General features: G+C 32.0%; 6 protein-coding genes across 9 annotated transcripts; 4 read left to right on the top strand and 2 right to left on the bottom strand.

The window, feature by feature from the left end:
- The first annotated feature begins 1104 nt into the window (after nt 1–1104).
- On the top strand, nt 1105–5508 carry LOC123709970 (high mobility group protein 20A). Its single transcript, XM_045661613.1, has 7 exons — nt 1105–1544; nt 1839–1998; nt 2240–2376; nt 2566–2681; nt 3250–3369; nt 3490–3655; nt 4024–5508. Exons 1-7 carry the CDS (start codon nt 1301–1303, stop codon nt 4173–4175), a joined length of 1095 nt encoding a protein of 364 aa, XP_045517569.1. The 5' UTR covers nt 1105–1300; the 3' UTR covers nt 4176–5508.
- A 28-nt stretch (nt 5509–5536) lies between these two features.
- On the bottom strand, nt 5537–6757 carry LOC123709971 (histone RNA hairpin-binding protein). The gene is made up of 4 exons (XM_045661614.1): nt 6430–6757; nt 6236–6344; nt 6022–6153; nt 5537–5951 (listed from the first exon to the last, which is right to left on the bottom strand). Exons 1-4 carry the CDS (start codon nt 6488–6490, stop codon nt 5783–5785), a joined length of 471 nt encoding a protein of 156 aa, XP_045517570.1. The 5' UTR covers nt 6491–6757; the 3' UTR covers nt 5537–5782.
- A 929-nt stretch (nt 6758–7686) lies between these two features.
- Nucleotides 7687–10985, bottom strand: LOC123710208 (RNA N6-adenosine-methyltransferase mettl16). Of its 3 annotated transcripts, XM_045661971.1 has the most exons (7): nt 10756–10985; nt 10442–10655; nt 10217–10357; nt 9722–9854; nt 9519–9635; nt 8982–9145; nt 7689–8820 (listed from the first exon to the last, which is right to left on the bottom strand). In XM_045661971.1, the coding sequence occupies exons 1-7, from the start codon at nt 10858–10860 to the stop codon at nt 8126–8128; spliced, it is 1569 nt and encodes a 522-aa protein (XP_045517927.1). In that variant the 5' UTR covers nt 10861–10985; the 3' UTR covers nt 7689–8125. The 3 variants fall into 3 exon arrangements, with proteins under 3 accessions (XP_045517928.1, XP_045517927.1, XP_045517929.1); XM_045661973.1 differs by lacking the exon at nt 7689–8820 and having other exon boundaries at nt 9003–9145; nt 9519–9609; XM_045661972.1 differs by lacking the exons at nt 10442–10655; nt 10756–10985 and having other exon boundaries at nt 7687–8820; nt 9722–9882; nt 10217–10326.
- Nucleotides 10986–12318: 1333 nt separating this feature from the next.
- Nucleotides 12319–14524, top strand: LOC123710292 (THO complex subunit 4-A). Its single transcript, XM_045662096.1, has 4 exons — nt 12319–12629; nt 13210–13423; nt 13523–13714; nt 14133–14524. Exons 1-4 carry the CDS (start codon nt 12441–12443, stop codon nt 14285–14287), a joined length of 750 nt encoding a protein of 249 aa, XP_045518052.1. The 5' UTR covers nt 12319–12440; the 3' UTR covers nt 14288–14524.
- Nucleotides 14525–14673: 149 nt separating this feature from the next.
- Nucleotides 14674–21967, top strand: LOC123710007 (cap-specific mRNA (nucleoside-2'-O-)-methyltransferase 1). Of its 2 annotated transcripts, XM_045661658.1 has the most exons (14): nt 15109–15549; nt 15622–15723; nt 15824–16344; nt 16715–16858; nt 17053–17326; nt 17632–17828; nt 17964–18147; nt 18343–18568; nt 19265–19379; nt 19759–20008; nt 20250–20350; nt 20424–20539; nt 21169–21407; nt 21659–21967. In XM_045661658.1, the coding sequence occupies exons 1-14, from the start codon at nt 15537–15539 to the stop codon at nt 21904–21906; spliced, it is 2730 nt and encodes a 909-aa protein (XP_045517614.1). In that variant the 5' UTR covers nt 15109–15536; the 3' UTR covers nt 21907–21967. The 2 variants fall into 2 exon arrangements, with proteins under 2 accessions (XP_045517615.1, XP_045517614.1); XM_045661659.1 differs by lacking the exon at nt 21169–21407 and having other exon boundaries at nt 14674–15549.
- A 557-nt stretch (nt 21968–22524) lies between these two features.
- On the top strand, nt 22525–27686 carry LOC123709944 (replication factor C subunit 5). Its single transcript, XM_045661575.1, has 8 exons — nt 22525–22658; nt 22753–22817; nt 22886–23013; nt 23218–23380; nt 25483–25642; nt 26178–26392; nt 26835–26912; nt 27430–27686. Exons 1-8 carry the CDS (start codon nt 22624–22626, stop codon nt 27585–27587), a joined length of 1002 nt encoding a protein of 333 aa, XP_045517531.1. The 5' UTR covers nt 22525–22623; the 3' UTR covers nt 27588–27686.
- Nucleotides 27687–27855: the final 169 nt, after the last annotated feature.

A 27855-nucleotide genomic window follows, 5' to 3' on the forward strand; every position in this document is an offset into this window, starting at 1 on the left:
AGTATCTAACAATCTGAAAGAAAGTAATTAAAAACTAAGCAAACTAAGTTAAATAAATCTTTTTTGTTTACAAAAATAGTCCGACTTAGTAGACCACTACGAGATCGGTATCTACGCGGTTGAAACCGCGGGACATTGATATTTTTAATATTCCAATTTGATATTGATTGGCAACTGTAAATGTTATAAAAATCTTATTTCACTAAAAATAACACTTAAAAGAAACTAAATAACATTATTATAATCACAAATTATAATAAAGTCTAATAATTGGATTAGTCAGTTACTTTGGTCCATTACATAAATGAGATGAAAAAGCAAAATTACGTCTGTCACATCATATATACGTCTTACGTTTGCATATTTATGTGAAGAACCAGTATGCTTTGGATAAAAGCAGCAGAATCTAAGAACAGAACGTAGTATTTTCAGTAAGAACAATGATATCATAAGCAAAAAGAAATCATTTATAAGATAGAAAATAGTATTTCGTATATAAGTATACGACCATTAAACAAAACGGTTAAATAGTATTTGGGATTGAATTAGATCTACTCATTCATATAATTAATAAAACGTTAAGGAAGAGATTGAGAAATGAGACTTAGTTTTAATAGAACCCTCAGAGTCATATGAACTAGGTGTGAGGTGACCACTCTTACTATATATATACGGGATCTATGCTTTAGCTCCTTTTCGTTCGTGAGATTCCATTTTTTATTATTGTAATGCTTGTTCATTTATGATTTTATCCATAAGGTAGACAATTATATACTTTGGTATAATAATGATATCACTCATGTCGTTAGTATTGTTATCTCTAGCCTCTACTTGGGGCTTAGCTACAAAATCACTATTCGATTTAGATAGTCGTGAGGCAGTTACCCTAAACGACATTGTATAGGAATGATATTAGCTCAAGCTTTGTCGTGACTTCACTTCATTTTATTTTTAATGGTGACTTCTGTGTTAATAACGTCACGGGTCACGCCTGTCGAAAAGTGGTTTTGTCTCAAGTATTTAATCTACCTGTGGACTGTGGTGAGTGGTGTATATACTGTATAATAATTATTAATACACGAATTGTTTATATACTCTTGATTATTTTCATTGCCGATTCGAATTGTACCCCAGCCCATAAAATCTTTATACCTATTTATTACATTACTGTATTTTCTGGTTAAAACTTAAGAGTTTAGTGATTTAAACTGTTATTAATTTACAACTCTGTGTGTAAAGTGTATAGGTAAACTTAATAAACATATCTGAGATTGTGTTTATAGCATAGAAATATTAAACTATGGAGATAGACGCATCTAACATAGACGAAAATAATCAAGAAAAACAATCTGTAGAAAGCTCAGTTATTCCAGAGAATCAAAAGCCTGAAACAAATATACTACCTACACCATCAGCTGCTAATAATATTAGTGAGATCGATTCCACTTCAAATTCTGTAAGCAAGGAAGGCAAAGTAAAGAAACCCAAAAAACGTAAACCAAAAGTTCTTCGTGATGTTACTGCCCCTCGACAACCTCTAACTGGTAAATATCTTAAGTACTTTATATACTATAATTTGATTTGATGCAACAAACACATGTAATAAAATCAATTTAGAATTAGGATATTAAAAGATGAATGGAGGATACTGAAAGACTTGAAGAATTTAAGTGGTGGGAAGTAATTTCTGGAATATATTCTTGGTTAAAATATTGTCGATAGACCTTTGTATCATGTATCTTACTTTGAATGCTTTAAAAAAATAGAGTGCTGTTTGCAGCAATGTAAATATAGTAAAATGTCCAATTTTTTTTTAATTCTTTTAAAAATCCTTATAGGATATGTCCGGTTTTCAAATGAGCGTCGTGAACAACTTAGAGCAGAACAGCCAGAGCTTGGCTTTGCAGAATTAACAAAAAAATTGGCAAGCGAATGGAGTAAGTTACCTGTAGAGGCAAAGCAACAATATTTAGATGCTGCAGATCATGATAAAGAAAGGTACCTGTAAGATTTTTTAGTTATGTCATTTTATATTTTAACTTTTGCTATAAAATCATTAATGCGGTTCTAGAACTGAGTGAATAGTTATGCTACATTAACTTATTTTAATTAATTATACATTTTTATATATCATACAATATAAGTTACTTACATGTTTAATTCTAATATGTCATTCAAAATTATTCTTATTTAAAAAATAAAATATACATATTTCTTCGATTTTTATCTTTCTGTTAAGGTATATGAAAGAGTGGACTGAATATAAAAAAACAGACTCATATAAAGAGTTTCGAAGACAGCAAATGGAACAAAAGGATCCTAATAGTTCAACAAAGAAGTTAAAACAGATCCAATCAAATGAAAATAATGTTTCAGGTGAGAATGAAATATAAAACGTAAAGATTGATGTATAAGAATTACTAGCTACTTTCTGTACCAACTCTTTTTAGGCATAGTTCTTTCCTATGGTCCCAGAGTTATATAATTTATCTTTAAATTTTTGTTTATTTTATGCCTAAATACAAATTGTGAAGACACTTTCTAATAATATGCTATTTAATACAGGTAATGCACCAATTGATCAAACAGTGCCGGTAACAAATACCACCTCAGCCTCTACAAACAATACAACTCGCCTAGCTACACCGCCCAGAACAAGACCTTGTGTGACACCAGCATTAGTAAGTATCTTAATACTCTTAAGTACGTTTTCTAGAACATCACTGTAACTTTTAATCTGTTTTTAAACGCTGTCAAATTTTTTATTTGAATTTTGCGTTCAGACAGTGATTGATTATCCAGTGATTGTGACTTCAGATAACAATTGGAATACGGGCCTCAAAGTTTTTAATTTAAAGAAACTTAAGATATCTAAAAGGTTGAGAATAATTTTAAAATCTGTAACATAATATGCTTATACTATGTTATTCTAGGGCATATTTTCTAAATGCGGAATAACTTTGAGTATGGCATGGAAACTGATAGTATATAAAATAAACAATAATTAGCGCATTTATTATGGTAAACTTGTGATTCAAAGTTAGACACAATCTCCATAAACATTTGACTGTATAAAATCTGACAATCAAAGAATCACACATTTAGAATTATGAGGTGAATTATCACAGATATTTATTAGGCCCCTGTGACCTGGTTTATAATGCAAAAAACACAGGAAGATGTTATGCTGACCGTGTCAGGTTACTAGGGCCTGGGTTTCCGGCAAATAATATAATTTTTAAATCACAGGGAGAGGATCTTGGTGATACAGATATACCAATATTTACCGAACAGTTTCTCCAGCACAACAAATTAAGGGAGTCAGAGTTAAGACAGCTAAGAAAGGCCAATTCAGATTATGAACAACAGGTAATACAACATACTCATTTTACACACTTGAATTATGTAAAGCTAAAATTATATTACAGAACGACTCTTATAACTATAATTTAAACATTTCTTTATCACGCAACATTAACGGTTTTCAAGAATGCAACTTTGCAACGCCACGCTGAAGAAGTGAGCGCGGCGACAGCTCGGCTTCGAGCAGAAACCGCAGCAGCGGCGGAGCGTACAGCTGCGCTGGTTGGACATCGCAAAGCACTAGTCGCTGCCTTGGTGCAAGCTTTGCAGTCCACTATTTTACCTCTATCAGGTTCTTGATTTAATAATTGTAACACAAATGTATTGAATCCAAAGGCCCCAAATTTCATTTCTTAGGAAACAGAATGTAGAAGACCTGGATTGGTGATCACTTTATTTATTACCTTTAACAACAGGATCAGTAAAGTTGATGACTATAGAATGGTAACTCAGAAACTTTTTAATACTTTGCAGTTCTAAAGATCTCTGTCAAAAAACTTTTTAAGACTCATCCTAGCTCTACTCAAGTGTATTTTTAAATAATGTATTAGAAACATGTTAAACATGCTATGCTTCAAATTTCTATAAATAGTTTTGTTTCCCCATCTTAATCAGATCTTAAACAGTTGCACAAATTTAATTTTTATCGTCATTTTCAAGGTGGGCCAGAAGGTGCTACAGAAAGCAATATAGAGGAATATATGGAAAAATTGCAAAACATGGTGACTGAGAACAAGAACAATTCATTGCTAAAGCAAGCTCTTGACAATCTTAACTATGTTTCATTTCATCTGCCAGTCCTGGGTCAATAAACAAAACCTATCTAGGAAAAAAACAGCTGGCTCAGAAAGAACCACACACTATATAATTTGGCTATTTAGTTGCTGTGGCATATATAATTAGTAATTTAGGGTGGATGACACAAGAAGGATAGCCAGGATAGAAAAGTTTAGAATAGTAAGAGAAGGATCAAAATGGCGCATTTGGAACAGGCGGTCATTGAGAGACAAGCTGATTGGATGTAATAATAACAATAGTAATTAATGTATAGAACATTTAAAATATGACCACTTAGTTACAGTGATGATAAATTATATTATATAAATAATTCATTATAGACAAATAATAGAAGGGGAGCCCAAGAATGTAAATAGTGTTTTACTCGGGTGTTGTCAGAGTTGGTCCTATTGAATAGTGACGGTTGAATGCTAAAAACAAAATAAATAAAGTATTCCCTTTCGCTGGTGAGAAAAGATAGTCTATCGCGTCAGATATAATGCGTATGCATCCCGCGTCTTACTGATAGAGTGAAAATAATAAACTTAAACTATTCATATAGGTAACCAAGTACACTTATGAACGTCAACAGATATTAACTTGATTCTAAATTATCATTTACTACCAATTCGCAAGTCAAGGGCTTAGAGCGGGCAAGAACTGGTAAAAAACTCTCTGTCACTCTTTTTAATCTGCCAGTTTTCATGATGGAAGTGGCCGTAATAAGGGGTAGGAAATATTCTAGCGCGTCAGGTAATAAGGGGTGTTTAGTGAACTCGCTAGCAGCTCCAGAAGACTGACAATTTTGTCGCGACCATAGTAAATGGACGTTTTTTCTAAATGAAAACAAAAATAGTGACCTCGAAACACTCAAGCGTGTCAGAATATTATACGGACGCTTCATCCTGGTGTCCGTGTCGTACTGACTATTAACCTGAAAATTTTGTGGAGGATTTTTGGTTAAAAAACAATTTTTTAAGGAAAGTGGCTCGAAGTGTGATTTTTATTAACGATTTTGCCGCGTGTAGTGCAAATCGGCAAAATCAACCATGGTTGAGAATTTATTCTAGCAATCTATTTTTTTTACTTATCTAATCTGCCCTAAACTATAAATGTTTGACCCTATATACAGGGCTTAGGTATGGTGGGTACTTCACAAGGTTGCTCCCCTTATGTTATTGATTGCAAAATCACCGCTTGGGCTTCTCTACTATACATCATTATTAAACAAAAGTGTATATCAAATTATAATTTCTATAAATGTAATAAGAATATTTTATTATGAATGACATGGAAAATAATTTGGCAGTAATCACCTATTTTCTGCTTTTTATTAATGAAGTGTAAATATTGACAATAAAACAATTAAATACATTTACCTTTTATTTTACATTATCTCGTAGTTACTATCTATAACAAATGTTAACTAAAATTACAAATGAAATCTTATAAGACAAAATATAATAAAATAGTTATAGACCTGCTACGTAATTGCGATGAATTATTCTAATATTTTGCATGGTTCCTATAGTGAAAATTATTGTTTTTCTAGAAGTTTACAACTTTATGCCCATCATCCATTACTTAATACAATAACTTTATATGCATGTAGGCATAATTATAGTAATATTTAGAATTTTGTTTATCCCTCGCTTTCTTTATCAGAATTAGGGTCATCTTTAGAACTTTTGCAATCAACATCATATTCATGCAATTTCTTTCTCCATATTTTGATAAGCATATCCCAAGACCTTCTACTATACTTAGAATACTTATCTGGTGTTTTTGGGTGGTCTTTTGCTCTGTCTGATCTATAAACATTTTAGAAAAATATGAAATTAGAAAATATAGATAAAAACACAATATAATATTAATACTTACATAGAAACCTCAGATAAGTAATTCTGGTAGCCAACAGTATTTTTTCCATAGTCAATTTGTTTTTGACGTCTCTGTAAAATTGAAGGATCCATCTCGATTTCTAATTGCTTTCTCGGTTTACCACTGCCTCCACTACAATTGTAATAATCATTTATCAATAACAATTAAACTATTTACTGTTTATCCCGTAAATTTTTTACTTATGATTTCATACCTAGAAACACTTTCAGTATCATGTTCAGAATTATGACGTTTTTGTTTTTTTCTACGACTTGTTCTATCTTTGGTTTCCGACTTCATCTTTTCTTTTGTGGCTCTTCGACCTTAAAAGACAAGTTAAATTGTAGATAAGTAATACCGCCTAAATTAAGCAGTGTGCTTTTATAAACACTGCAAATAATAACAAACCATTTTGTTGTTGCGGCTCATTTTCACTGGTTGGAGTGATACCAATGACACATACGCTCATATTGTAGACACTTAAATTCTATTAGTATAAGATAAAAAAATGCCTCAACACGCTCACTAAACTATAGAAAACTTTAACTTGAATCTGTAAGCGTAGAACAATAAATATTCAATGTTTTAGCTATTTTTTTAAATAATAGTACATTTTAAACTTTCAAGTAACCCCTTTACTAATATTAATTTAAAGAATCGCACTGAAAATCACAAATTGAAACATTTCAACTTAGTCACAAGCCAGAAGCATACCGCATTAACCCGCGTAAACAATTTAGAAAAGTTACTCGTAAGTCGTGACAAAACTGACATTACGAAAATATATGGACTTAAAAAAAATGTTATTTAGTTATCTGTGGTAATTAATAAAAAAATTAAAATATAGATATAAAGATATAGTTTTGTGGTATATATTCTATTACTATATTCTTGGCATATTGACAATTTTCTTCCTTCTTTAAAGTAATTCTATATGTATCTTTAGGAAAAAGAAAAATGGCGTATCATTATAGGGTGGGTTGTGACACGATCAGGATAGGATACTTAGGTACAGTGCATAAATATATATAAAGAGATTGAGATCAATAGATTGTTTTTAATTGATAACTGTTTCAATTGATAACTGTATTTAGACATAGAAAGTACTAAATTACTATATTGGGTATCGTAGATTTTTTACTGACTTTGACTTGACTTGGTTTTTGACTGGGTTACAACTTTAGTTGCGAACCTCTCAAAACTCATATGGTTATATATAGGAGTATATTAATAAGGCATTAAACTAAACTAAATAAACACAATCACACAAAGAGGTATATGTATTAACGTCGATAAAAGTAATAATTTACGACCATCGTAGCGTTGAGGAATCAGGGAAACTCCGCGAAGCAGAACAGACAAGAACGCTCGATAATGAAGAATGATACACTTTGTCCAGTGTATATTTATCAATGATATACTTGGTTGAAAGGACACATTTTATGTGTAGTAAATTGATATCAGTGTACTCTCAAATATCACTGAAAGCAAAAGGTTGGAGGAGGGTACACACAAGCGATTCGTTTTTTGAATTTATAAACTACGACTTCGAATAAAAAAAAATGAATAGTTAATTTATACAGGAAAGCTATACCACCACTATACGGTATTTTATATTTCGCTACTACGAGGATCGGAAAATAAATGAAAATGTTAGCACAAAAATAATTCCTTTTTAATCGTTTTAAAAAATGCAGTTATCAGTTACTTTGAATTTTAGGTTTCAAAGCATGGTAAATTTGATATTTGGACCCAAACTCGAGACGATTGTTTGGTAGTTACATCAAATAATAGATAAATTATGTTGGCAGAAAGATTCCATTGTCTGCGTTACGCAAAACTTATTTTGACTGAATTGCTTCTCTTTAAATTAAGACCAAAAGTTTAGAACTTTTTCTCTGAAGCTGTTTATTGTAAATTATATAATCTTTCGTGGAATTAATATCGCCACCAAGTAATTAGAATAAAATTTCCCTTGCTTTAAAATAACTTGGTATCAAAAGGTACTTTTGATTTTTCCACCAGACCCCACACAAAAGATTCCAAGCACTTAAAAGAAGGTAAGAAAATCATGAACAATAAGATATATTATTTATTCTGATATTCACAATTTATTCCAATTGTTTTTAATAAATTGAAGAATTTGATGAACACTTTCTTTCCCACCTGTGCCACCAACATACTCTATTGAGAGGAAACACAAATCTTCCTTCTGATTTATTTTTACAATTGCTTGTGATAGAGGGTTGGGCTTTGATGTATTTTCTATGACATTTATTTCAGATGTTATATTGGAGGAATTATCCACGGGTCTAGCATTTGGCCATTTAATTGCATCTACATCTGTGTTATTTTCAGCAGCACCATCCTTTTTGCATTTATTGCTTTCTTCACTTTTTTTTCTTAAAGAATCATTAGTATAACAATCTTCTATGGTTTCAACATCATCTTTTTTTTGGCGCTCTAGGGACTGTTCAATTATTCCTTTATTTTCAATAATTGGTGTATCTATATTTATAATGCTACTAAACTTGGGTTTTTTCATTAATTCATTGTCTAATTGCTTTTGAAGCCTTCTTTTACGTCTTTGATTTGACCAAGTATTTGTGTAAGCTATTATATTTAGACATAGTACATTTTTCCTCTTTGTTATAATTTTGTATTCAATTTTTAAATCATCCAAAATATACTTCAATTTATTACTTATACTTTCCACAGTATAAGATTGGTCAGGTACTTTAGGAATCACAAAAGTTATTGGAGAATTCTTTTTTGTGGTTTTATCTTTTTTGTGGTTCTCTAGAAAAAAAAAAACAAATTAAATGTCTAAAAAGTGCCTTCTTGAGATACAAATTAGAAAACCATTTAACAACAACATTACTTTGTTTTATAGATTTAATCTTTTATCAGATCAATTTATTAAGATATTTTTAGTTTTAGTCTGTACAAAAAATACAAACCTAATTTTGATAAATCACAACTATTGTGGAAGGACCAAGCCACACCCCATCTTGTAACTCTACCTTGACAAAACTCTGTTGTTGTGCATTTAATGCCTTCTGCTTTAAGATCTAATAGAAACTCCTTCAAATTGTACTTATGTCCAATCATAGTAGTAAATATCCTGAAAATTATGAGAAATAAATATCAATTTTTAAATAACTGGATTTAATATGATATAAATTCACACAATTCTGTAATTATAGTAATAATGGCTGTTTTAGATAGTGTACAAGCCAAGGCTGTACATTTTGCTCACTCAGGCTTTCTTAGTTTTATAAGCGTGACAATTTCCTTAATCATGGGAGTTACGCCAATTATGTTTATTTGTTTCATAGCAATTAGCACTTCATTATTTCGCTTATATTCTACCGTTTCATGAAAGTGGTCAATATAGAGTAAACCAAAAATCCAGGCCCAGAAACCATACAGATAGACTTATTTATATATCTAATTGCCAACAAAGTTTTATTATAGTTATGAATAAAACAACTTACAGTATGTTATCTTTTAACTCTTGGCTTTCCTCTAGAATCTGTCTACAAAATTGTAGCTCACCTCCCTCTGTAACTAATTCTTGTGGTGACCCTGTAAAACCATTTTTAGGTGGAGGTCTGAAAACATTAGTTCAGATTTATAAAAAGAGATCGAACATTTATTTACATCTTAGATAATGTTTTATTTATATTGAGAAATGTACCTTGCTGGGCTTCGAGATTCCCATACTTCTTGTAGACTCACATAGAATGGTGGATTGCACATACAAAAGTCACATTGTAAGTTTTCCTCCAGGAACAAATACTTTAGAGTAAATTTTGATTGATTTTTCCTTACTGTAATAAGATTGTTTTTAAGAAAATTCTGAAACAATGCTTTCATTTCACAAAATTCATAATAAAGATTGTTTTTAAGAAAATTCTGAAACAATGCTTTCATTTCACAAAATTCATAATAAAGATTGTTTTTAAGAAAATTCTGAAACAATGCTTTCATTTCACAAAATTCATAATAGTGTCACAACAAACTATTTCTTAATAGACAGTTTCATAACTTCAAAAAGAGGAGTTTGTTCACATTTAATATATGTATAATAATAGTTATAGATTTTTTTTATGGTAACAATAATTTTTAATAATAACATCTTTCTTAAGTTCTTACTTAACATAAATATTAATACCATCTCAAGTTCACTTACATGAAATGAGACTGTCTAAATTATTTTGTTTTACATTTTTATTAGCTATTTTTAAACTTTCATCATCTGTCTCCGTACCAATCATATGCCAGTTATTTTTTTTTGCAGCCAGTAATGGATATATAGCACAGGCACCAGTACCTATATAAAACATACACAATATTGTAATTAGACATACAAATTACAATGGTTATGACAAAAACAATCACTTTGATGGGTCTATACCTATGTCAATGCCTTTAATATTATCGGTTCGGTCAAAACTTTCAAGTAAATCTTCTATCCAAAGAATATAGTTTAATCTCAATGGAAGTGTTGGTACCAACCGATCCTCAGGTATTAAAACATCTAGATCGAAATCTGATTTAAGCAAACAAGCTGTTAAAACTCTCAGAACTCGTGGATCTTTAAAATCAATTGTTATTTTGCCCGTTACATCCTGAAACACATTATGTATATTTAGTTTGTACAGAAATTGTAAATGTTTAAAACAAGAAACAAAAAGAAGACAAAATAATAATTTTAATTATTGGACTAACCAAACGACAAATGCTGGAAAATTGTGGATAACTGTGGGCTAACTTTTTAAAGTCTGGAGGAATTTTATAAATATTACGAGGATGCATATATTTATTCATAGCCATATTAATTTCTAGTCCAGAAGTAGTGTAGAAGTAGTTTTAGTTCCAGGAATGGAGTAAATCTGAAATAATTTTATTAAAAAAGTAAAACAAAAATATCCGTAAAATGACAGACTAATGTCATTTACACAATGGGAATCACAGACTACGGAAGATGTTAAATGATTTTAAAGCAGCAAAATAGGAAGTCGGCGGAGTAGCTATCCGGGTTGGCACCATGCTCAAATTATACCTTGGTATGGTTCTAGACCCACAGTGTACTTTCAAAATTTTTGGTAGATGGTACCGCACTCTGGAATCTCGATGAAGCTACCCTTAGTGAAGTGTGTTGGTGGAGGGCCGAATATAGGGAAAGAGGGAGTAACCCCATTATGTAACACGGGAAGTAAATGTGTGGCTAGGATCGGAAAACCATGAAGATTGCATAGTAGATGGTGTGAGCTGGCGGGCGCCAGTGATAGTCAATATACTATCGAAGCGGTCAAGCTTCTGATTCAACATTGAGTAGAATGGTGTAAGGAGGCACCTACCTGCCACCACTGTGGACAGCCTAGATGACGCCAAGAACACGCTGAGGAAAAGGCCCAGCATAGAAGAATCGATGAAGAATGAAACGATATCCTCCTTAGGCGGAAAGGAGGATATCATTTTTACTACCTTTGGACAAGCCTACCAAGATTAGAGCTATATTAAGTGCGGACAGTAACGGTCCGTGAAAATTTTTTACAAGTTTTGCGAGGCGCTCATGATTATGCACGAACCTTCGCTCACCGAATCCTTGCCACCTAGTGCCCAAGCTGGGAAGCAGAGGTCTGGGCGTTGTAAAGAAAGGATGCCGATCTATCGCTGCAAGTGCTGGACTCGACTGTAGCTCTAACTACAGAAACGAACGGACCGGTATGGGAAGGATACTTGCATACCGCAAATATCATCAAAAACTAACAATGGGCGTGGAGAGGCGGACGCAACCGTCGTATAGCGTGTCGGGCTTCAATAGCAGCATTGGCGCATCCCACCTAATGAGATTGTTGGTGGGGCTTTTGTATTCAAATCTTGGTTTTCGTGATAACAATCGTAGGGGTCGTCTTGCGTGGCAGTAATCGTGACGGAGTATCTAAGCCCACAAATTAAAAAGGGTAAACCTAAGGGAAGGGTAGACGCAATGCAGGCTGTAAAAAAGCAATATGTGATAAGTCAGAAAATAAATCTCTGCAATTTTATTTTTTATTTTTGGCCTGGTGACGGGACCTTAAAGCCAAGTGTTATTTTCGGCCACTTATTATCAAATAGGGTGTAAAATTGCACATGTTACTAAAATGATTCACTTGTTTATTTAAATCCTACTGTTTACTTTATGTTTTTAAGTAAAATCTGTGGAAATAAGTAGGCACTAGAGTATATAGACCATAGAGATGCCTAGTGCCTACTCTCGATCTGTCATATTGGTAATTGTCATTTGACATTTGGAACCCGACGAAGTCTGAATAGAATTAACCAGTTTAATATAATATATATATATATTAATATTTAAAAGTATATTAAATTCTTGATTATTTAATACAGAGTGCATTGACGCAATAAATATGGTTGATAAAATTGATATGGCCTTAGATGATATTATACAAGCTGGTAAAAAAGGCAGAGGTGGTGGGCCTGGACGAAAATTTGAAACGAAAAGATCAAGTCGTGGTTTTCGGGGTAACAATCGTAATGGGGGCGTCTTGCGTGGCAGTAATCGTGGTGGAGTATCCAAGCCCACAAATTATAAAAGGGTAAATCTTAAAGTTTACTTTCGTTTGTCGATTATTATACATAAATAAAAAATGGCGGACAAGCGTGCTTTCGCGTCATGTTCCCTTGAGTTGTGATGTTTTGTTGCTCCAAACATTATTTAACAGTTTTGCAACTTCAAGCTTTTTACTTCAAATTATTTTACATCGTTGGACATGTTAATAACACATTCTTCGCGTCCTGTATTGTATTTCTACGTCGCATATATCCACACCATCGATTTAGGCTTTGTCCGTATGTAAAGGTGTCACCATGTTTGAAGAGCTGCTGTAGAAAGATACACAATACAAGAGTACTATTCAATGAAGATTTTATTTCTTTACCTAATATGAATATGTGGCTGGAAATAACTGGGCTTTAACTAAGTGTACCTTAACAGTGTTAAGTGGATAACAAGTGAACACTATTTTCTTACTCTGTTTAGTTACATGAATAATAACTTAAATTAATTATTAAAAAGTTTATTTATGAAAATATTTTCAACAATATACAGAGGCTTTGAATTTCAACTTGAGGCGTATGAGAGCAGATGGTATGACAATTTAGGACAAACTATTTCAGGGTGATGTTAACAGCACATGGAAACATGATATGTTCAATGAATTCAGTGATCAGAAGATACAGAGAGCTGCACCAATAACAACTGGACCTACCAAACTGCTTGTTTCTAATTTAGACTTTGGAGTTTCTGACTCTGACATACAAGAACTTTTTTCGGAGTTTGGCATTTTAAAAAGTGCTGCTGTGCACTATGACAGATCTGGTAGATCATTAGGTATGTTAATCTGATCATGTAAATTTGCTATTTTAGTTGTAACATTTTACAACATTAACAAAAAACCAAAAATTTTTACAATTATGTCTGGTTTACTAGGGACAGCTGATGTACTCTTTGATAGAAGAGCAGATGCATTAAAAGCAATGAAACAGTACAATGGTGTTCCTCTTGATGGTCGAGCAATGAACATACAGCTAGCAACATCAGAAATAAGCACATTTAGAGCAGAACCCAGAAGTAGATCTGCAGGTGGAGGTGGTCCTATTAGAAGATTGTCTGATAAAAGAGGTATTATTTTTTCACTATGATGGTAATAAGGAAAGTCAAACAAACTATTCTTGCAATATCACTACCAAAAATCATAGTTTGTGATGTTTACAAGTTGTGTTATTATGGTATAGGTAAAATGTTATACTCTTCTGCAACATCTATGATATAATACCGCCATCAATCAGTATTAAATTTAGTGGAAATCGAAAGACAGTAATATTTAACATCATTTATAATTAATGTTATTGAACTTTTTTGACAATAATTTTATAAAAGTCATGAAAGTTTTTGTATTGTTGAATTATGTCTTAAATTGACAGAAAACTCTACAAAATTATCTCTTAAGCTCCTTATCTGTTTAAGGATGTCAATTTCTATGTAGAATTTATACATTATTCCATAGTATTATTTACTATATCATATTTTTAATATGCAGGTGTTAATGTGAGAAACTTGACTGGAAGAGGAAGTGGGAGACGTGGTGGACGAGGAGGAAGAGATGGAGGAGGAGGACAGAGAGGAAGGAAACCTGTCCCCACAGCTGAACAACTTGATGCAGAGTTAGATGCTTATGTTAAAGAAATAAAATGATGATTACTAGTTGTAATAGGTTTAGCTAATAGGCATCCTTTAAGATATAATATTTTTGTAATTATCAATGACAACCGCTAAGTTGAAAAGAATATAATTAAAGTAAGAAACTACAAGGTACAAGCTAAAAAAAACAATAAATTAGTGAGTGTCAATAGTATAAAGTCGAAATTTACAGAAATATAGCAAATGCTCTAAAAAACAACTTTCATTTAAATAAATAAAAATGTAATCGTCTGGTATTGATTTTACCTTTTCGTATAGCTTTGTATGTTTTACCAAGTTTTCATTAAATCTTTAATTATAATATTTATACATATAGTAAAGCTAAATTAGAAAGCCCGTTTGTATGGCTGAATAAAAAAACAAATGAGGCTGATGATAAAAAAAAATTAATTATCTGTCAGTCCTGTGTTAGCTGATAACCTCGTCAAGCGTAGAAGCAATATGAAATGTAATGGAAAAGAGTTTGAAAAGCGAAAGAAAGTTAGTTTTGTTCTAATATTTTATTTAAATATATTACACAGAAACTTCTTTTACTAATCTGTGGAGCCAGATATGTGGATATATTTTTTAAAACTTGCAAAAATTAATCATTAAACACTACGGAAGAAAAGCCAAATCTACGTGTTCTCAGGCTCGTGCTAAATAAAACTTATATGTATACTTTTAAATTGGTTCTCCTTATCTCATCCAACAAATCTACATAAATCTTGCACACACATGACTCCATTCGAAATTAGTTCTAGACAAACCTTTCGTTAGGATATCGGCAATGATATTTGATATTTATAAATAATATATTGTTTAGTCTATTGCCAACAGTTCCCTAACCAAATTTTATATCAATGTGCTTTGTAGTCTTTGTACATTGGTGATGCAGTTGAGCAGTTGTTCCCCGTAAATACTTTGTACGTAATAATTTGACTGAAAGAAACGTTTTTGAAAACTAATTACTAAAGTACAAAAGTAATGTGAAAAGAATTAAAGAGATTATATTTTTGTTATACTTAGCTTCGTTCAGCTTAACTGCCTTAAGCTGTGAACATAAAAAACAAAGTCTTCCGCATCTATGGTGAACCGTGAATATAATATTGTTATTTGTTAGTGTAGATACTAGATTGTTTCCGAAGTTAGTAAACTCACTTAAGTGTGGTTAAATTATAATTCAAGCAATGGAATGATTGCAATATAAGTAACAATTATTAAGCAATCTAGGTTTGTGGAAACAACTTTCCCACTACGAACTATGAATCTATCAGGTAAGCACAACTCTTGTAGTAATTTAAGTGAAGAATTTAATTCTTCTTTAACTTAATGTTTTTCCTTAATAGATCCTTCAGATGGTGGGTCCAGCAGCGATGAGAGTTCCATCCCGGCAAAACGCCGACGATCAGATACCTTTGGTGCTTCGTCTACGACCTCTCACGGCTCTGGTATGTTAATATATCTAAGTTCTACTTAAATTGCTTTTGATAATTTAATTTAATAACAACCTAAATGTCATTGTGTATTAATTTTACCAATAACTTATAGCTGTTCAAGATGATTCAGATGATGAAAATAAAGCATATGGTGATCGTAGCTCAGATGTTGGGCAAGACAACAGTACTACTGGACTCACCGTGAAACCATTGCAAAGAAGTAGTAGGTTAAGTCAAAGTAGCTTGAGTGAAAATTGTTCTTCTCCCAATGACGGCTATATAGATGATTTTAGACCAGCATTTGATGACAATGATGAGGTTTCTATAAGACCTAGCTTCTGTGGCAGTGGAGAAAATTCATTTTATAATAAAGCACCAGAGGAGTTTACAAATGATATAAATGATGCATTTAAAAGTGAATATTCAGAAAAATCTAAGAGAATAATGAGCAATATGGGTTATAAGCCTGGCAAAGGGTTAGGTAAATTTGAACATGGAAGGGTTGACCCCGTTCAGGCCTCAACACAAAAGGGTCGAAGGGGTTTAGGTTTGACTCCATCATTGGTAGGAGAAGTACCTACAGATTTTAAGTGGTCACCTGATGAAGCCAAAGCTGAGGCAAAAGAAGAAGTAGTAAGTATTTATCAATTACACAGAATAAGTAATATATAATATAATAATAATAATATTTTATTTTTGTCACATAAAAAAGAAACTGAAAAAGATAAAAGTAACAAAACTCAAACTACACTTACTTTTTCTTAAGGCTTTCATTAGACAACTCCAAAAAAACAGTCTTCTTTATTAAACCAGTTTTAGTTTTTAGCTTTAGTAGTGATTTTAACCTGACAACTGTTTACAAGGAAGCAGACATTGAATACTGAACCTGAGTAGTTTCTCAGTTTTTTTATAGCATTAGAATTTAGTGTATAATAAAATCTCATAACCTTAAACTAACAATGTTTTATTGACTTACACTTGAGTAATTATTTTCTTTTTAAAGATCTGGCTGCCGCCCCCTCCTATTGAAACCTTATCAGGAGACATTTTAGAGGAATGGTTAACAAAAGGGCCAAAAAAACTAAGCATAGATAATGAAACACAATTTGTGGATCCAAACATTCTACAGGGTATTTTAAATGCTAAGGTAATCAACCATAAATAAGGCCCTATCAAATATCCATATTAATTGTATTTAAAGATTTTTTCTCTTCATTTCATTCATCTATTGATTAGATTGTAATGAAAAAATTGCTTCATTTTAAATCTATAAAAAGAACTGCCCGCCTGTATTTTATTCAATCTACCTGAATTGTGTTTAAGTTTGCATAATTTTTTTAGACAATATTTGACACATTAGATGATGAAGATTTGAGAAATGCGAGGTTTCGAAGCAATCCATATGAAACAATTGGATCTGTTATATTTTTAAACAGGGCAGCTGTCAAAATGGCTAACATTGATGCTGTATTTGATTATATGTTTACCAATCCTAAAAAAGAAAATGGTGAACCAATGATCACCGAAAAGGATATATTATATTTTGCTGATGTCTGTGCTGGACCTGGTGGATTTTCTGAATATGTTTTATTTAGAAAGAGTTGGACAGCCAAAGGTAAATGATCTTACCTTAATATATTACACAGAAGAAGTATTTCTAAATATTTTAGGAAATATGTATAAATTGGACAACCAAGGTATATATAATAAAAAGCCATATAAATCACAACAAAGATTACTATCTAGAAAAGTGCTGGCAAAATTTTCATAATAATAAAGATAATCCGTAAGCAAAGGGACTATGTTTCTTTATCTACCTATGTTATGTTTATTTACCTATCTAAATATAAGTTTAGTGATTGAAAATAAGAAAAATTGTGTATAATCAAAAATGTTTAATTATATTGTAATTAATTACAGGATTCGGTTTTACTTTAAAAGGAGGAAATGATTTTAAACTCTTAGACTTCTATGCTGGTACTCCGGAGACATTCAATACATTTTATGGTGTGAAGGATGATGGCAACATTTTTGATCCTGCTAATTTGATGTCACTCAAAGATTATGTTTTAAATCAAACAGATGACAAGGGGGTGCACTTTCTAATGGCAGATGGGGTATGTTACATAATTATAATTTTTAATTATTATGAGAATAGCTGTGGGACGTCATGGCAAAAACTACTTATTTTATATAAATAATGTGCTTATTTATATCTGTATCTCTAGTATTCCAATATAGCTGTGTTTCAGGGGTTTTCTGTGAGTGGTCAAGAAAATATTCAGGAAATATTATCAAAACAGTTATATCTATGCCAGTGTCTTGTTGCCTTGATGCTGGTGAGAACTGGTGGTCATTTTGTTGTGAAACTCTTTGATGTTTTTACTAAATTTAGCGTTGGTCTTATTTATATTATGTACAGATGTTTTGAAAAAGGTAAGGCAATATACATATTTTTATTTAAATATCCTTAATGGTCATCTACCAATATATATATTAGAGGTATACCTCTTGGGTATAGAATAGCTAATTTACCCTTATAGTTCTATCAATGTTTACCTGTTATTCAGACAGTTGAAATCTAATTTTCTGAATATCGTAATTCTCTTATAATTATAAGTTACATTTCAGTGTGCATATTTAAACCAGTGACATCTCGGCCCGCTAATTCCGAGAGGTATCTAGTATGTAAGTGGAAAAAGGTGGGCACAGAGTCGGCTGAGCGACATCTGCAGTCGGTCAACTCAATGTTGTGGAATGAGCTTGACAGAGAGGATGATATTACTGAATTGGTACCATTGTCTGTGCTCATGGATGATCAGCCCTTTTTTGAGTATATTTACAAGAGCAATTGTGTGTAAGTATAAGTAATCTTTTGCTTAAATTAAATCTCACTCTATATCTACTCTAGTATGAATAATGAATCTCTTTAAAATCGTATTAAGATTTGCAACCCATCTATCATTTATTATCATCAACATTACCAAAATTGTGGGAGATTAAAAGAGAGTGTAGAGTATATACAACCCAAAGAAAATATATCTGTTTTATCTGTATCTATACACACTCGTGTGCACAGAGATATTGGGTTGGCAAAATAAAAAAAATAATTATAAACTTGCTAGAACGAGATCTTGCCTCCAGAATTCACCTATCCCTTCATTCCTCTAATAACTGATCACTCCTGTTCCCTTCGTATAGATCCAGCTTTTTCAATACCTCCTTCATTGTCACTGCTATTTGGTTGTGAATGTTCTGCCTGTAGCCGTGCAGACCTCGCGCAGTAGGAAATCATTAATGTGTATGTATGTTTTCCATATCGAGATGATCCTACACTTTTGTTTAAATCAAGTATTTCCAACTTAGGGAACGGTCCAAGTTTCATCAATATTGGTTCAGTACCACTTAATCCCGTTACATTGACAGGTATTTGAAGTCTATTTTATTCTTCTTAATTACTTTTATATGAATTAATGAAAGTATGTGCTGGCAAGGTTTCCGCATAAAGTCTTGGTGAGAATCTAAGTCAGTAACTATATATATTGTATTACAGACTTGGAGAGAAACAAATCAAAAATCTACTGAAACTAGCGGAATTTAGTAAAAACAAAGAATTAAATGAGACGTGTCAAGCTGAAATGAGAGAACAGTGTTTGCAGTTGTGGCAAGTAAGATTATTATTTCATATGCATGCAAAAGTTAAAATGGATTTTTAGAGCAGATAGACATTCTAATATTGACTATGATTTAAATATAGTCTTTACAGATATAAAAAAAACTTTGAATTATGTAGACTAATAATCATAGTCTCGTTAAAGAAATGGTGTTGAAAAGATACATAGATATAGACATAACATTTATTAGTAACAAAACTCACAAAATATTTCCTATTTTTTATAAATTGGAAAATTATCTAGGTGTAGGTAGGTATTGTGTAGTTCTTTCGTATTAGTAATAACTATATAAATAGTATATATATGTGGGATAATTAAGAAACTTACAGGCAATAGCAAATTAAATTAGTATTTAGAGATAATTTTTGTATAGCTTCCTGACAAAGTGAGGACACAGCCTGAGCGTAAGGGACCAGATGAAACAATGTTAAGCATTTTGGCGAAATTACCAAAGCCACCTGCGGACTCAAACAATGCATTTGCTTTTAAAAATGCAACCCTCAACAAACAGCCGATATATTTGGAGACCCCAGCGGATATGAAATTACTGAAAAACGCATACGACTGGCATTTTACATTTCTCACGAGTAGTAAAGGCAGTACTGATTTGAGGATTTTTATTGGTAAGTTTAGTAAAGATTTTGCTTTCCTTATAGCCAAATCGATTAAGCTCTACATGAAATAAACACATATAAAGATTATTGTTAAATTAATAATAAAAAGTGATTCTGTTAACTTTTCATTAACTAAATTTATGCTTTGTCCTCTGCTAGTTGTTAAAGAAAAATATATTCTTCTAACTTTATGGATTGCTGCATATGTTTTATATTAAATGCCTTTGTTGAATAAAAAAAATCTTTGTAGGTTGTGGGGGCAAGCGTGTTTACCAATTAGACGGAACTAGCTGGAGAATTTTAGCTGACTTGCAAATAACACTACCTGCAAATACAATTTTGTATGGAGAGGTAAATTTTTTGTGGATTTCTGTTTCTAATTATCTTTAAACTTTTAAATTAATGTGTTTTGTATTTATTGCAGATTGTTAAAGAATGCCGTGGCCAAAGCATGCGACAAATGCACACTAAGGCACTACACGTGATAGATGCTCTGATGTTAGGAGGGAAAGATATATCATATTTACCACTATCAGCTCGGTAACTATTCATTGATGTTATATTAAGATTTTATAAATGTGTATATTCAGTATGAGCAGTGTTGGCCTAGTGGCTTTAGCATGCGACGCTCATCCCTGAGGTCGTAGGTTTGATCCCCGGCTGTGCACCAATGAATTTTATTTCTATGTGCGAATTTAACATTCGCTCGAACGGTGAAGTAGAACAACGTGAGGAAACCGGCTTGCCTTAGACCCAAAAATTCGACGGCGTGCATCAGGCACAGAAGGCTGATCACCTACTTGCCTATTCAATTTACAAATGATCATGAAACAGATACAGAAATCTGAGGCCCAGACCTAAAACAGTTGTAGCGCCATTGACTTATTTATTTATTATTTATATTGAATGTGGTGTAATAGTTATTAAAACAAAAATATACGTCTTTAGTATATAGTTTTAATGCAAATTTGTAATATGGTCATACAATTTTGATAGATAAAGTATTTTATACTGAAAAAAAAATTGAATCTTATCACAACGACGTTCTGCCGCCGTTTTATCATTGATAAGTTTTTAGTTTCTGTATTCTAATTCATTATATACAGATCTATTTGCCTGCTAATTACTAGCAGCAGGTGTGGAATGTTTGAAACCGGTATTTGTTTCAGAGTTAATCAATGCTCTCTATTTTGTACTGCATTGGAAAAACATTTGTGTACACCGGGCTTACCAATACGATGTAAACGTTTCTTCAATTTGGAGTTATTTTCAACAGCAATAGCCAATTTAGAGTATCGGTCAATGAAAAGGATACGTAAAGCTGTGACTATGGACATACCTAAGCGTAATAATAGGGATGATATGTTCTATGTTGTTGGCTCTTTGCTTTTTATAAGAGAAGTGAGAGGTACTAATGAACAGATCTTTGTTTTTTTTGTGTAACACTATCCCCAAAGCCATATTTATGCGTGCATTTACATACTAGCATTTGTAAAGTATTACTATAATAAAAAGTGTTATAATCGAAGTTAAACTTTAATACATGATGTTATGACTGACACAAATGTTTTACATACTGTTAAAGGATTGAAGTCCATTGTAATTTTTCTCTGATGATAAATTGCTGTTATTTTTAATATATTATGTTTTTCTTTTTAGAACCATGGTCAGGTCAAATGTCAAAATCAAGAGGTTTAAAATATTACTTCCGAATGGACAAAGATGGTAAACGGTACAGTGAGTTTGATATTCCAGCTGATGCCACATTGGATATGATATCTGCATACAAGAATAGGATTATGTGGTCATGGGGTGATGCTGCCAATGCCATTTTCGATGGTCAAGTACAAAATGGGGTGTCCAGAACGGATATGGAAGTACATGTCGCTCGTAATATTGACAGATAACTCACTATGTGTGACTGTATATAGTTGTTTTTATACATTATATTGCATAAGTGAAAGTAAATGATTTTTTATTTTAAATAATCAAATTTTAATGATAAATATGTATAATTATAATTATCCAACATATATATATATTTTTTTTAATGTCGCCAATTCCCAATGACATTTAATACAAGGAACTCGAAAGAGATTTTAAATATGTATGTTAAGAAGGCTAATTTAAGGAAAAGAGAGTCACATGGCCAGGATGTTGCATGTTGCGTGGGAAATTTATCCTTAGTTCTTTATGAAATTTAAAAGTAGCTGTTAAAAACCAAGACAAAAAACCACAATTGAAACATCAGTTTTCTAGAAATCACACAACAAATGGCTTGAACTTACATTGGTTGATTGGTTTTGATATTTTTTGCTGAATGGAGGCCTGTTTAATGATTGTGGTTTTTACAACAGTAAAAAACCTAATAGTACCTAATAACTTCTGTAGTTAACTAGATATTACGTAGCTTTTCAGTTTTCACCATTTAGTAATAGGTATTTTTATAGTCTGTGGCCTCAAAAATGACTAGCTGTGAATAATTGTATGCTATTGTCAATAATGTCAGAAATTTGGCGCGATTTTTTGTTTCACTGACAGTTAAAAACTAAGAAATTTACACGTTTATTTATTATCGTATAACTATCATTTTCCTTAAGGAATAGGAAATCTTAATAAAAATCATGACTGTTGGACAGACGGCAATAAATTTACCATGGTCAGTATTATGTTATTCCAGTGACTAACTAAATTAATAACATGTGCATTTTAGTTTTATAAAAACTATTAAGACAATAACTAACTATTTACAGGGTAGAAAAGTATCGACCATCAAGATTAGACGATTTGGTTTCGCATGATGATATTGTAAAAACTAGTAAGCATTTTTGTTTCCTAAGTACTTTGATGGAATTAAATACCAAACAATAATATGTAACTTTTCAGTTAATCAGTTTATGAAAGAAAACCAACTACCTCATTTATTGTTCTATGGCCCTCCAGGCACAGGAAAGACATCTACAATATTAGCTTGTGCAAAACAGATGTACACACCCCAACAATTTAATTCAATGGTAAGATAATTTACATATTTTTTTCCCATAAAACTGTTGCTTGGCTAATGCTGTGGCTTGGCTAAAGTGAAATAGATTTTCTTTTTAAATACTTTTATATTTTTTCATTCAAAACTAAGCTACTACTTTGTTTGATAATAATACAACATTTAATAATAACATTGCTTTCATTTAGGTGAATTAGTTTCATATAAATTTTTAAAGGTTTTAGAATTAAATGCTTCTGATGATCGAGGTATTGGAATAGTAAGAGGTCAAATATTAAGCTTTGCTTCAACAAGAACAATCTTTAAAGCAGGACCCAAGCTTATAATTCTTGACGAAGCTGATGCCATGACCAATGATGCTCAAAATGCTTTGAGAAGAAGTGAGTTGATGATAATGTTATATGAATATTAGTAACTTAACTGTTAGCAAAGTGGTTAAATGTGGTCTATTTTAAAAACATAGTAATATAAATTGTAATATCTTAAAAGAGAAACAATTTTTTCTAATATATACTTTCTAATGTTGGTTATTTGGATATGAAACTAAAAATCTATTCTAAAAAGATGTATGAACTCAGCAAAAAAGATTTTACCGTTACTATGGAGATTAATAGGAACAACATGTAAAAATATTATTTTTAAACCTAAACATGTGATACAAGAAATGAAATTAGGATTAATAATACTCTATAATGTCTGATAATGAAGATGATGTGCAAGGTAAAACTATAAAAATAACTCTTGTTGGTGATCCTGGAACTGGTAAAGTAAGTCAAAGATCACAATATTTTTGTATACAGCTTATTTGTTGCGATTGAGTATTATTGGTTTGGTGTGTTTAAAATTTAATACTAATCAACAGACAAGCCTATGCAATAGATATCTTGGTGGTACTGGTACTACTAGCAGTACTCATGGAGCAGAGGTGACTGCAGGGCAGTGCCTAGGCCTGCGCCCTCCTATCCCATTACAACTGTGTGACGTTGCGGGGAATGCTTTAAACACCCCTATGCTTACAAATTACCTTTATGCTTCAGATGTGAGTAGTTTATACCTTAAATTTGGTCTTATGTACATTTAATTGCATTTTACTTTAATATGCTTTTAAAAGTGGTTTAAGTAGTATTTATTCTATTAGTGTAAAGACACCCAAGTTTTTACAGTACATGTATACAAATAGCATTTATTTTTTACAGATAATAATATTTGTTTATGATTTAACCAATTTACAAAGTTTTGAGAACTTGGACACATGGATTACAACTGTATATGAGATTATCAAAGATGAAGTTAAGAAACCATTTATGGCTCTTTTCGGTAACAAATCAGATTTAGAGCATCAGAGGGCAGTGAGACTGTCGAGTGTACAGAAGTTTTCTTCCCAACATTTGCTTGACCATTTCAAGGGTTCCTCGAGAACTGGAGAAATGGTATTTGTTAATTTGATTGTTCTTTGCAAGCTTTGACAAAATGAAACATTATTGAGTATACACATTACTCATATAACGTCCGTCGATTTAACGACGACCTCCCTAAAGCATCGAAATCAACGCTTTGCTTAGTTTAGCTTGTCTTCCGTACACTGATTCACTCTACATAACGACAACAATTGAGTAATAAAGTACTTTTTAAGTTGCTAAAATTAGTAAAAACTGCGCAGCTGTGTACATTCTTTTGTCGCATTATATCCCAGCCTTAAGTAACTTAATTAGGAATTGATAGGCAACGTAAACGTTCGCCGTTTGAAACTTGTTTGTGCTATATTTTATAATACAGGTTTAGAAAAAATAAATAGTAGTAAAACTTATAACTTTTATCTACCACGATAGCTAATATAATAAATATTCTGTTTTAGGTAAACGATGCCTTTACGACTTTAGTAGCTCGTGTCCAAGGTACAAAAGCCAGGTTGATATTGGCGCCAGATAGAAAATCCCCGTTTATATACGAAAGTCCAAAGTCCAACGATCAAGCTGGCTACCCTCTCATAATGAACAGAAAAGCATTGCGGAAGCTTCAAAGGAAGGAGTCTTCTGTCTGTGTATTGCAATAAAAGTTAATACATATATTTGTTTTTTTTTTCAACCAACTAAAAAGTGTAAATGTACACTTTTCAGTGATTGAATTTTATTCTTACAGCTTAAAAAATGGAACATGACTTGGGGTTTCCTATTCTGTTCATACTCATTATAATATCATTTCAGTCTTGTGAAACGATTTATGTACCGTGTTTGTTACCACGTATAGGAGAGCCTTGCCATACTAAGTGAAACTGTTACCATGGCAACAAATATCATACTAATCGAAACCGTTAACGCTTAGAGTTTGGTACGATCAAGGTACAGTCAAGAACGATGTAAATTATGTACATCCAGGGTTTTGAATAACATCTTAGAAAATATTACAGTGCTGTAATAATAATTATATAAAACTAGTATACATGAAACGTATAGTCATTATATTTTGATGTGTATGTTTCCAGTTATCGAGAAGTACACGGAAAATGTGAGATTTTGCATAATTTGCAATTACTTGGGTAAAATAATACCAGCGCTACAGTCGCGATGCACACGTTTTCGTTTCGCACCTCTCCAGCAGAATCAGATAGTCCCTCGATTACAGGAAATTGTTGAAAAAGAGGGGTGAGTTTTATTAAATATATTCATTATTCGAATATATTTATCATTTATGTGCAATGTTATAGTAATTCTAATAATTATTATCTAAACCCAAATTTCATTTATTTAAATTGATTTTATTACGTATTTGAAAATTGTTGCAACATTCCTTTTATGGATTTCGAAAGCAAACGTGAATGTTTTAGGCAGGTCTAAGTAGTTAGTCTTAGGGTCCTTCTAGAAAAGAGTGTACCAATTGTGAAAAGGCCGGCAACGCACGCCCCTCTGTCATGGGAGGCGGGGCGGTATGACAACATCAGGTGAAGTTTGCTTCCTGCTGTATATAAAACAATAGTTATATTAAACGCTTTTAAAATATGATATTAAAGTGAAGCTTTCTAAATTTATATCTGTTTTACTATTTCAAAATATAAAATCTGCGAAAAAATCTTTTTTTATCGTTTAAGAAGTCTTATTTGTTGACAAATGTTAAGGCTGTAGAGCATTTTATAAGCACAGCGTTCATTTATTTATTAATTTTATTTTGTCATAATTTTAGGGTAAAAATTTCAGAGGACGGCATAAAGGCGTTATTGACACTCTCAGGTGGGGATATGCGAAAAGTACTAAACACATTACAAAGCACTTGGCTAGCGTATCGTGACGTCACGGAGGATAATGTCTACACTTGTGTTGGTCATCCTCTCCGTTCGGACATAAATAGCATACTGAATTGGCTACTTAATGAGAATGATTTCGCTACCTCATTTCAACGTATCCTTTTAATTAATCATTGGCTTCTTTATAAAACTATCCAAGATTTTTTTCATTTCGTGTCATTCAAACTTTTAGCGTTCTCGGGTTGGATAGGAAATCTATAAAAATACAGTATTCAAAATGACCAACTTCGGAATATTTTTCATCAGTGCAACAGGTATTTCTCCATCCGGATTTCATATTGGATTAGACATTGCTAATTAGTCTTCAACTGTAAACAACAATTTTGACGACAGGACACGTGCACATACTCGGTTGTAGGATATCTAATACCCTTCATATAAAGATATTTCGTTAGAATCGTTTGTAGCCTTACAGATTTTTTTAATAGTTAACATAATTCTTAGTATTGAAAACGCCATATTTAACACTTTGTATTTTTAATAAGTGGTGTTAATAATCTTTATTTTATAATTTGGTTTTCTTATAAATAAAACAGATATCCAGGATTTGAAAATAGCTAAAGGTTTAGCGCTGGGCGATATATTAACGGAGATACACACCATAATTACAAGATGTAAGTTAATTAATCCCAAGATTAAATAATACCTTCTGCGACTTCATGAACAAAAATTTGAAATTCCATTCAACATGAAAAATTACCGACAAAATATTCGTAATTACTTTTTTCCTTTGAGGACGAAAATTTTGCGAAAAATAGCGCCATGTTTTAATTTTATGTCTCTTTATGATGTTAACGTTATAAACTATGTTAATGTTATATATATTTAAAAATATTTTAATGTAAGTTTTAGTAGATTTTTTTGAACTTTAGAACAGTTTTAATTGAATAGAATATAAAAAATATAATAATTGAGAAAAAATAAAAATCGTCTCTTATGTATTACTAGCAGTAATTACATCTATATTTAACGATCACGGTTATTTAGGTGGACGCTGCTCCAATATCCTTACATACCTTAGACAAATAGATTTCTCGGGGAATATAAGCGTATCAAAATGCTTAACCGACAGCTGTATAATATTTTCGATGCGTTGATATATATCAATACATACATTATTCTCTTTTTCAGTAAAACTACCCCCGGAGCTGTTCATATCCTTGTTAATAAAGATGGCAGACTCGGAAGCCCGTCTTGCGAGCGGGTGTAGTGAGCGAATAGAACTGGCAGCTCTTATCGCTGCTTTTGCGCAGGCCAGAGAACAAGTCAATATAAACGACTTACTCTAAACAGGGCCACAAACAGACCCAAGGTTGAGAAGTGAAGGATCGAGAATCAGTCGCTGTGTTAATATTAAGATTTGCATTAAAATTAGTTTTTTGATAATATTTGTTGTGAAATTATTACCTACTTCCTACTACCTACCTACCTACTACCTTTGAATGCCCACGAAATAAGTTTCGAACATACGTTGAGAAGTGAACTGTTTAATTTAAAAATTATCTTATGTGTGTTCCTTCCTTAGTTCCTCTATTCAGAGTGCCATAATTTGACATG

The sequence above is a fragment of the Pieris brassicae genome, chromosome 5, assembly GCF_905147105.1.
Source record: "Pieris brassicae chromosome 5, ilPieBrab1.1, whole genome shotgun sequence".
Classification (NCBI taxonomy): Eukaryota; Metazoa; Arthropoda; class Insecta; order Lepidoptera; family Pieridae; genus Pieris; species Pieris brassicae.